Raw genomic sequence first — 10,601 nt, forward strand, 5'->3', positions numbered from 1 at the left:
TCAGCAGGGTGTCCTGGTTCTTCCATCAGTGATGGGATGGATGTTATTCACTTCTCTAACACGAGATTATCTCCACCTCTTCTCAAAGTGCCTCTTTAAACAAACTATTTTCTTATCACCTACTCATGTGAGTTAATTCCTGCCATATTTATTTATTGACATATGTTGACTTGGCACGGAGACAGAAGTAATGACAGGCCCATGGTTGTGTATTTAGGTTTCAGAAATAGGTTCCACAGGTAGCTCTGCTGCATCCAAAACCTTTTGCTCTTGAGTGTGTCTTTCCTGTGGTATTTTTTGACCACAGAATGTCCAAAAATAAGCAGTGGCTGAGGGTTAAAGTATCCTGTTGTCTTGAGAGCTGTTGCTCTGGCCAGGAAGGGAGATCCACTGCAAGATATTCATGAGTGTGGGCCTGCAGGAGGCCTTTGGTTCTTCAGTCCTCTTGCTTTCTGGATCTGCAAGGCTCTGGGTGCCAAGCTTGGGGTTTTTTTGGATAAATGCAGTAATTGAAGTACATCTCTGATTGCCTTCCTTTCTCTCTAGCTAAATAAAACGTTTTAACCCTCCCACTCTGCAGAAATTGGACCTCCTCATCATCACCCTGGTCACAGATTGCCTCACCCTGGAATCAGTGAGCACCCTCCCTGGGGAGGACCCCAGCACCCTGATTTTGGGCCTCCCCCCCATGGATTTAACGGGCAGCCTCCTCACATGCGGCGCCAAGGGCCCCCTCACATGAACCACGACGATCCCAGCCTGGTGCCAAATGTTCCCTACTTTGATCTTCCTGCTGGACTGATGGCTCCACTTGTAAAAGTAAGTACTTGCAACAAGCCCTGATGAGTAGGATTCAAAGATCCACATCCCATGGTCAGTATTAGGGACAGTTTAACGTGGACATAGATGATTTCAAATCTTTCCATCTGGCGACCATCAGACAGAGTTGTTGGGTGTAGAAGAGCAAGATTGGGGAGAAGGTAGAGAAAATGGTAAAAATTTCTAGTGCTGTGTGCCAGTGAAAGCTGGCTGAGCTCATATACATGAATGAATAATTTACTGCTGAAAATCTTACCTCCATTTTTAGAAAACAGGAATTGTCAGATGGGCAGAGGAATGTGGCAGGTCTGATGTGGCCACTGGGTACTTGTTTTTTGGAATTCAGAGTTCACAGAACTCAAAATGGCAATGAGAGCACAGGAAAGCACTGGGTGACCTCTAGAACCCTGATTTCTGGACTGTTTTTTATCCAACAGTGAAATGTGTGATATATCCAATGTGTGAGGGTGGTGGAACAGGTTGCCCAGGGAAGCTGTGGCTGCCCCATCCCTGGCAGTGTTGAAGGACAGGTTGGATGGGGCTTGGAGCAGCCTGGGCTGGTGGGAGGTGTCCCTGCCCATGCAGGGGGTTTAGATCTGGGTGATCTTTAAGGTCTTTTTCAACCCAAACCATTCCATGGTTCTATGAAATGGTCCCTGCACAGTTCAATCTGTATTTCTCTCTTCAGGTTGCCACCCCATGACAAAAATGTAATTTGTTTTGTTTCTGGCAGCTTGAAGATCATGAGTATAAACCTTTAGATCCTAAAGATATTCGTCTTCCACCCCCAATGCCCCCCAGTGAGAGGCTGCTGGCTGCAGTTGAGGCATTTTATAGCCCACCATCTCATGACAGGCCAAGAAACAGGTAAGAGTAGTGTCTCAAAGCAGGACAAGTAGGTATAGCTAACTATGTGATAAGGAACATGCCCTAAGAAGCTGTCTCAAACCACAAAGTGTCTTCCTCTTCCTCTACCTGTGTTCTTCTAATTGTGGAGTGACTGTGTTGCATTTTGCAACTGCTGCTTGATTGTACACTTGAGATTTGTGAGACTTTTCCCCAGGCCTTTTGTTCCCTGCAAAATCTAGCAGCAATCCTGATAGTCTCCCTTGATCAAAGCAGGATTTGATAGCTGTCTGTTCTCTGTGGCTGGTTCATTGCAGTGAGGGCTGGGAGCAGAATGGACTGTACGAGTTCTTCAGAGCTAAAATGAGAGCGAGGCGGAGGAAAGGTCAGGAGAAGAGAAACAGGTGAGAGATCCTGCCTGCTGGTGCTTTCTGATCTGTTGGATGGGGCTAAATGCCAAGGGGAGGTCTGTTCAGCAACACGCTGATGGAATAACTTACTGGAATTTCTGTCTTGTCTGCAGAAAATAGGGGGTTTCCACACTCAGGTATTTCACGCTGCAGAAATACGGCGCTTGTGTGTCATCTGGATTTGGTCAGGAGTATATTTGCGTTTCTCCTGCTTCTCCCAGGAGTCTCACTGGGCTGTCTCTGCTTTTCCCTGTGCAGTGGCCCCTCCCGCTCCCGCAGCCGCTCCAAGAGCCGAGGTCGATCCTCCTCCCGCTCCAATTCCCGATCTTCAAAATCATCCGGCTCCTACTCCAGGTCCCGCTCCCGCTCCTGCTCCCGCTCACGATCCTACTCCCGCTCTCAGTCCAGGTAGGGCAGGACTTTGGGACCTGAGGGTGGTGGAAATGAAGGAGGAAGCCCGGATGCAGCTCTGATCCCTTGTGCTCTCCCTGCAGGAGCCGGAGCAGGTCCCGCTCCTCTCACAGCCGCTCCCGATCGCGGTCACGGTCGAGATCCAAATCCTACTCCCCTGGCAGGCGGCGCCGCTCCCGCTCTCGCAGCCCCACCCCTCCGTGAGCTTCTCCTTGTTTCTCTTTTTTACCTGGTGGTTTGGAACAGGCTGCCCAGGGAGGTGGTGGAGGGGCCATCTTTTGGGAGATGGTTTAGTGGTTGGGGGTTGTAGGGCTGATGGTTGGACTTGATGATCTTGAAGGTCTTTTCCAACCTTGATGGTTCTGTGATTCTGTGAAAAGTACCAACTTACATACTTATAGAGAGAATATAGAGAGAGTATTACCTGGCTTTTTGTTGTAACAAAACTTTCAGCTGTGAAGGCCTCACGTGCCTTCCTGGGAAGCAGGAGGAATCTCCAGTTTGTCTTAGGAAGCCTGTAGTGTTTCATTTCCCATACAGACAGGGTGTTTCTGGCACCTTTATAACTCCATAATCCATAGCTTTATAAAAGAATAGCTTAGTAGAGTGGATGTAAATGATTAACAGAATGTCAGTGACCTTAGTTTGTTCTTAAGTTGTACTTTTTATTCCCTTAGTTCTTCTGCTGGTTTGGGCTCCAGTTCCGGGCCTCCTATACCAGAGTCAAGACTTGGAGAAGAAAATAAAGGCCATCAAATGCTAGTGAAAATGGGTAAGGTGCAGTTCTGGAATCTTGCACAAGCCAGGAAACAACATCAGGCACCCAGCTCTTGCATACAATTAATTATTGCATGCTTACAAGTAATTATCCCTTGGTATTCCAAGGGCAGCTTAAGGATATTCAAAGATAGATATAGAACATGGTGGTAGTGGTTGCCTTTCTGGGAAGGATCTGGAAGACATGTGAGTTTGGCATCAAAACAGAACTTGGCTCCCCAAGGTGTTTCATCTCCCTGTGGTGTAGATCAGGAAGGTTGACAGGACAGGTTGGGTTTGTGCTGTCATTCCCTTTGCCCTTTTAAACACTTTCAGGGCTACTGCTGATGTGTGTCAGCTCCCACAGTCTCTGTGTATTAATGTTTTTGAAGTAAATGGGACAGTTCAGATGTTGTTTCAGGCTGCCTGTTACTATCCTGCTGTATCAAACTTGATACTTTCTTTTGTTGTTTTAAAATGTCAACATTTGTCTTCAGAATTCTAGGAATTAAAAAAAAAAAATTAGCTACAAGATTGCAGTGTTGTGCCCTGTCTGCAGGCTGGAGTGGATCTGGTGGACTGGGAGCTAAGGAACAAGGAATTCAGGATCCAATTAAAGGAGGGGATATCCGAGACAAATGGGATCAATACAAAGGAGTGGGAGTTGCCTTAGATGACCCTTATGAAAACTACCGAAGGAATAAAAGTTACTCGTTCATCGCACGCATGAAGGCCAGAGATGAATGTAAGTGACTGTTTCTAAGCAAGTTTAAAAACTGCAGAGTTGATAGTGATTTTGTCCTATTGACTGTAGACTGTAAACACAAAAGACTCATAACTTAATTATTTCTAATGTCGTAGGTACAGTAAAGCAACAGGTAAGTAGACACATACTCTGGTTATCTGCGTCTTTTCAGGGCTTGTGTTGTGTTCTTGTTTGTGAAACATTAATGAGCCTGTTCTGTGTAAGCCACTTCCTGGCTGGAATACCAAGAGCCTGCATCTTGGAATGTAACCCTTCAAAAAAAAAAAGAGGAGTAGCAAAGGTAGCAGAGGGAGCCATGCCACAGGAGGGCTTGGCTGCCAGAGCAGGGAGGTCTTGGTGGTTGGAGTGAAGCTGAACCACGGGTACTGTCCAGCCCTGCCCTGCCCAACTCTGAGTTTCCCACAGTTAGGGCTGTGTTTTGCCAAAGCCAGAACTGGTAATAAATTCACTGTAGTGCAGGAAGGGTTCTCAAAAAGTGGAGGAGATACTTATGAGATGAAGACAATTACCCAAATGATCCATTTTTTTGCAGAGAGTCTGTGTTATGTACAACTGCACTGCCCAGTGACTGCAGGGAAAAAACAAACTGGGCATGCTAAATCACAAGTCACTTCTGCCTATGGCTGCACTAGATCTGTGTAACCAAAGGGGTTCAAATAAAGCCCAGAAGGAGAAAAATCCTGATTAACAGAGCCCTTGTTCCATGAAACATTTCAGCCAGCTTAGGTAACTGCAGAATGTGTAAGAACTCTTTTCCCTATTGTTTCAGTGAAGCGTGAAACGCAAGACCCTCCACCACCCGAATAAGACTCTCTGAAGAAAGATGTCTTTGCATCTCCTACAAAACATTAAACTTGTAAAAATCCGGATTAAAGTCTGGAGGAAGTGACAAAAGAATTCACTTTTTAAACTCTGGTGGAAAATGGAAAGCTATGACATGTACTTCAACACTTGTCATTTAGTGTTTAACAAAAAAAAGGCCACTCCTAACTCTGACATGTCTAGCAAGTTTAAGAATTTCCATTTATTTTGCAAAATTTTTTAATTAGTTACCCATTTTATACTAGAATGAACCCCCAGTCAAGCTATCCCTGGTGTAGGTTTGTGATTCATTCATTCCTGTGGAATACAGACGTTATCTGATGTGGTTCTATGTTCTCTAGTTCCATAATGTATGTTTATTTCTCTCAAAAGGTTAATTCTATTTGAAGTGGAGGGGTGCTGCCTTGGGATCAAGTCAGACTGATGCTGAGCAGTGTATCCTAATGTCTAAATGGGGAATGAAGCATCTAGTTCCAGTACAGGTGACCTATGAGCACTGTGCAAGCTTGTTAGAACCTACATACAACTTAACACCCCTACACACCAGCTGCTGCAGTCACAACTCTGGTCAGAACACGAGGGTTCACTCTTGTAGCTTTTGGAGCGCTCTGAGGGATGTTCAATGCTTTGTAATGGGAGACATTCTTTAAGCTTTTTATATTTTTGTATATACCCTTTAATAAAAGCTAATTAGTTGAATTAGAAGAGAATTGATTCTCTCCGCTCTGCAAGTTTCTAACAATGAAACGTTTGTGGAAACTTCCTTGAATCTAAATGAGGGAAAAAAACAACCCAAAACCCAACAAAAATACCTTTTGTAACTGTTTCCAGAGACCACCAGCTGGAGCTGTTAGGCCTTGACACTGCACTTCCACTCCAGAGGTCTGTGTGGTGGTCACCTCTTCCACAGCCCTTTGTTTGTATAGCAGGAACCCTCGTGAAACCATTCAGTTAATATGGTGAAATATCAGTTTGTTCTAGATCTACTGTAGTTGTGGAACTGTAACTGTCTGTGAATCAGCATACAACACCTCTGTGTTCTCAATTGGTGAATTTTATTGTTTTGCCTTCCAATAAACACTTTTTTTTTAATAAAAAGAAAATGGTGGGTCATATTTCAGAGTAAACAGCTTACAGTATGGTGGCTATAGGCCTTTGTACTGAATTCATCTTCATTTTGCATGTCCTTGGTTTTGCAGTAACCTGGAGAAGTTCATTCTAGATAATCACTGTTCAATATGGCACTACATTTGTCCCACTGTCATCATCTTCCTCAGGTGCTGTGGGACACATTTTAACTTCTACCATGATCACAGATCACATGATCTACATGGTAAACATGCAAACTGTGATGACTTATCACACTCCCTTTAGGGAGAAGTGTTTTCCTGGTTTCTTTTTTGCTGAACACTGAGGTAGTCTGGCCAAAGGCTCCTGCCTATCCCTATGTCATACACATTAGTAAAAAATTCAGATATAAGAAAATAAATTATGTATAAAAGGAGTTAGTAGAGATCCTTCCAGGCCATCATTAATAACTTATCTGTACAATCTGGAAGGGTTTCTTGTTTCAGGGGATATCTGTAGATGTAAAGAGTCAAAGCAGTTTTTCCTCCTGTGCTTTCTGGATTTTTTCACGTGCCTGCTCAAGTGTTAGAGGTGGGGATTTGTGCTTCTTGATGTACTGCAAAAAAAAAAATTACACATTTCTTTATTTTGTAGATAAATACAGTATTTAATAAACAAATAGATCTTCATGTCAAAATACCTTTCCTTTCTATACTAGCAACAGAAACTGCTACTTCTGTTGCAGCTTAGGAAGATACTTAACCATTTGAGGCCAGCTGAGGGCACAGCTCAAAGCTTATTCTTTCAAACCTGTGGCTTCCATTAAGACTTTAGTCTTTTTTTACTGTATAAACTCCTGATATGTTATTAATATGGGCACAAGCAGTATAGTAGTCTTCTATGAAGTAATTTATTCAATAATAAAATAAGCTTTATCTGATTAGAGAATAATACACAAAGAAAATGTGTTTGCTGCAAATCCTAGAAGCGTTTGGAAAGGAATATACAGTTCCTGTCTCCCAGTTGTTGTTTAGTCTGTTATCAATACCTCTTTAGCCTCTTCCAGGGTGTGGTAGTGGAACTGCTCCTTCTCCAGTGACTCCACAAGGGAGAAGTGAAGGTGGTGAATGTTCTCCATGAACTGCTGAGTCAACATCAAGTGCTGCTTCAACATGGAGTTTAAAACAAGAGCGGCGGGGTTGTACGCTGTCAGGGCTGCAAGAAACCGGGAGCAGGCTCTTCAGTGTCAGAGCGTGAGAGGTAAACAACCCAGGCAGGGGTTAGGTGCATAAAATAGAGTAAAACAACAGTAAGAAACATGTTTTTCAGTACCTTCTACTGCATCCATGCTGATGACATGACTGGCAACAGGTACTGGATCGACGTAGCTGTTCCCTACAGGGGGGTCAAGCGCTGCAGTGGCGGTTGCTGTGAACAGGGCAGAGGGAGAGTGAGAGGCTGGAGGGTGGAAGGGTTAGTGCTGGAACTCAGCTCATCTTCAGCCATCTCTTGGGACACCAGTTGCTGTAGAGCTGCTCTAGGGCCCTACAGGGAGTTCTTTCAGCCACAGAAATGCCACCATAGTCCCATGACCTCCATGTTCACAGCACAGGCCATGGGGGAGGCATCTTTTCTAACCCCAGACAGGGTAAAAACAAAGGCTTTTGTGCTTGAAGGAAGCTGCTGTTTTCAGGGACACCTGAGGTTCTATTTTCTCCTCCTTGAGTGTGGCAAAAGGGGCTCTTACCACTTTTTTTCCTTTAAGTAGCAAGAGGTAGGAAAGGGGCCACCCTTCACAAGCAATTAAAGGTCACCTCTGGCTCTTGTAAATGCAGCCCTAGTGCTTTCCAAGAAATAAATACAATACAGTGGGTGGTCACTTTGGTTACAAAAGTATCATTTACAAGAGTAAAGATACCATAAAAATGTTGAATTCCATCTGAGAGTATTACTCAGGCTTTTGAAAGCTCTGCCACCAACACCAGCCCATCCAGCCACAGTCCCTGTTGGGTTTTGTTGGGGTTTTTTAAGCAAAAACCAAAAATAGTTCCAAGTTCTTCTTCTGCTGTCCAACCCCAAACTGTTCTACAGACAGCAGAATGAAGTGTTGGGTTTTGGAAATTTTTTAATATCAGCTAGAGGAAGCTAGTACTGAGACTAGGAACTTGATTTATGCTGACTAGGCTAGCATATACAATATAAAAACATATAAAAATTGCCTGAATAGGGCAATTATCCTGTGAACTTACCCTGTGACCAGCAGTAGCTGAATGGAAGATCCACTGTCTGAACTGCAGTTTCCTTGACAGTTACTCTGTGTACCTGGTCATGCTGCTCTCTGGTAAATAAAAGTGATGATGTTGAAGGGGGATGTTTTTCAGAATAGGTGCAGCTCTCAGAGTGTTCCTCTGACATTTTGCATCCAGCTTTGCTGTCTGTTGTAGACAGAGACCTTTCAAAGTCATCAGAATATTCTGAGTTAACAGTTCTCTCATCACGATCAAGAGAATCCTCTTTGTGTCTAGGGAAATCTGCAGAAAATTCACTTAAATGCTCAGAGATTTCAGCTTCAGTCCCAGTTTTTTCAATCTCCTCTTCAGAAGAGTCATCCACACCAGTTCCTGCACTTGTCATTTTTAGAGAAATTGGGTCCTTTACCACCAGGAATGCATCTTTTTCTGGATTTCTGTTGGATTCTTGAGTGATTTGAATGTCTGTCCCCTGTAAAACAAAACAGCTGGATGGTAGGAGCATCAACAAAACATAACCTAAAATATTCCTCCTCTATTCTTCATCTGCTTTGCTGCCTGTTGCGGGGGTAGTAGCTAATAAAGCTACTAGTTTATTAGGAAATAAAAATGTTGCTCTTCTGTGTCACCCTGCAAACTGTGCAGTGCTGATTTAGTAAGGAAATGCAGACAGTACAAAATAAAAATTTGGTCAGGTTTCAGTAGATTGTAAACCCCTGATCTAACCCTTTTATCTCCTGAGACCAGCCCAGCTCAGCCAGCCTGGGAGTAGGACTGAAATATTAAAGTATCCACCCTCCACCAAAGGTAAAATGGAAGGCTAGGAAGGAATCTTTACTTACTTCCTGCTTTAATTCTGCTGCCTCACTGGTGGTTTCTGGTGCCAAATCATCAAGGCTCAGTATGTTCAGTCTGAAGTCTGCAAGCAAATGACAAAACATCATCAGAATTTGCATGAAAAATGCCAGGACCCTTTCCCATAAGCAAGAAAAGTAGGGGAGAACAAATCAGAACTGCATTCCTGGTTTAAAGTGGAATATGAAAGAGTAACTGAATCCTTTCAAAGTGAGTATTTGCTCCTGTTTATTAGTAAATTTATCAGTAGATTATTAGTATCATTCATGGCAAGTCTACTGAGGGAGTGCTTTAGAACTAACTCACCATTAGAGCTGCTGGTAGTTGAATCTTCTGCATCATCTGCATCTAAGAACAATTCATCTAATGACTTGATGTCACTTTTGTCACTTCCAGGTGATATTTGGCTTTGCTTGATGTAGCCTGTTTTAGGCAGAGTGTTCTTCACAGTGTCTTTCAGGGAAGAGGCAGATGATTGAGACCTCACAGTCCCTTGTGCTGACAGGTCTCTGCTGGCTGCTGAAGGTGTTGGTGAATTAACTCCACCAAAAATATTGTTTTCTGAGTCTTTGCTATGAAAAGAAGATGCTTTAAATGCCTCTGTTGGTGACATTTTCTTATGAGATGGAGGAGGTATTCCTGAGGAAACTGCAGTCTTACTCTTTTGCAGAACATAAAAAAGAGAGGGATGTGTTACTTAAATTCGTATGTGTAATCACTAACATGCAAACAATTTACAGTGGGTAAAACACAGTACTTGAAAAATGTTAATTGAATTTAAATCATGAGCAAGCCACAAATGCAAAATTAAGATTTAGTTTCTGGTGTTGTCTAAATAAAAGGAGAGCTTTCAGTTTAGCACTATTTCATAGAGGTGTAAATAAAAGGATATAATCCAGTGAAGTCTGTATTTACCTTTCCACCCCCTTTAGAATCCCTTGCAGCAATCCTTGGGTTCTCATTTCTACTGGAAAACCCCTCCATCTGTTCTCTCATTTCCTCTTCATCACTGTCCAAACCAAGCTGCTGTTTAACATTCTTTTTAGGGATTTGGGTATTTTCCTCCTCCTCTGGCACATTTCTGCTGTTTCTAGCATAGCTCTTCAGGTATTTCTTGCCCCTCCCACTGTGTTCATGACTAGAAGCAGAGGAGAAAGACTCTTCATCCAAAACCTTCCGGCCCAGCTCAGCGCTTTGCAATCCCACCTGCTGTTTCCGATTCATGATTTTGCTTTCGAGTTGTGCCACTTTCCTCAGAGCTGAGCTCGACCGTGCGCGGGAGGCGCTGCCCGGGGTGCCCTTTGCTGGGGGCCCCGCGCCCCCCGCTCTCCGGCCCCGCGGGCTCCCCGAGGCCTGATCGCTGCGCAGCTTCAGGAACCTGCTGGGGAAGGACGGAGCTCCGGCCGTTCTCTCCAACTCCCCAACCGCAGAGAGGTCGCTGCGGGAGCGGGGACAGACGCTGAACTCGGCGGTGATGGCTCCTCGGGGAACATCGGTGCGTCCCTGCGAGCAGAGGGTGCAATGACCGCTCAGGGGCGGCCCCGCGCGGGCAGCCCCGCTCCCCACGGCCCCTCCGCCCGCTCCCCGCCCTCTCCACAC

The 10,601-nt window shown here is 44.4% G+C and overlaps 3 protein-coding genes across 3 annotated transcripts in view; 2 read left to right on the forward strand and 1 right to left on the reverse strand.

The window, feature by feature from the left end:
* The window catches only part of CHERP (calcium homeostasis endoplasmic reticulum protein), a 12,279-nt gene extending 7,039 nt beyond the window's left edge, over positions 1-5,240 (forward strand). Inside the window, exons 10-17 of the mRNA XM_009997819.1 lie at positions 581-819; positions 1,553-1,686; positions 1,983-2,069; positions 2,334-2,483; positions 2,570-2,686; positions 3,164-3,258; positions 3,802-3,987; positions 4,778-5,240. Of these exons, the coding sequence (XP_009996121.1) occupies positions 581-819; positions 1,553-1,686; positions 1,983-2,069; positions 2,334-2,483; positions 2,570-2,686; positions 3,164-3,258; positions 3,802-3,987; positions 4,778-4,815 (1,046 nt within the window). The 3' untranslated portion in view covers positions 4,816-5,240. The remainder of the gene's footprint in view (positions 1-580; positions 820-1,552; positions 1,687-1,982; positions 2,070-2,333; positions 2,484-2,569; positions 2,687-3,163; positions 3,259-3,801; positions 3,988-4,777) is intronic.
* Positions 5,241-6,427: 1,187 nt separating this feature from the next.
* Positions 6,428-10,505, reverse strand: LOC104388893 (chromosome unknown open reading frame, human C19orf44; the record flags this gene model as incomplete). Its single annotated transcript, XM_009997820.1, has 7 exons — positions 6,428-6,514; positions 6,947-7,113; positions 7,231-7,326; positions 8,148-8,619; positions 8,990-9,066; positions 9,309-9,663; positions 9,918-10,505. Coding segments are annotated over 7 exons (1,842 nt in total), but the record flags the coding sequence as incomplete, so codon positions are not given.
* Positions 10,506-10,523: 18 nt separating this feature from the next.
* The window catches only part of CALR3 (calreticulin 3), a 4,213-nt gene continuing 4,135 nt past the window's right edge, over positions 10,524-10,601 (forward strand). Inside the window, exon 1 of the mRNA XM_009997822.1 lies at positions 10,524-10,569. Coding sequence (XP_009996124.1) covers positions 10,524-10,569 — 46 coding nt within the window. The remainder of the gene's footprint in view (positions 10,570-10,601) is intronic.

Source organism: Chaetura pelagica, unplaced genomic scaffold, assembly GCF_000747805.2.
Source record: "Chaetura pelagica isolate M959 unplaced genomic scaffold, ChaPel_1.0 scaffold595, whole genome shotgun sequence".
Taxonomy (NCBI): Eukaryota; Metazoa; Chordata; class Aves; order Apodiformes; family Apodidae; genus Chaetura; species Chaetura pelagica.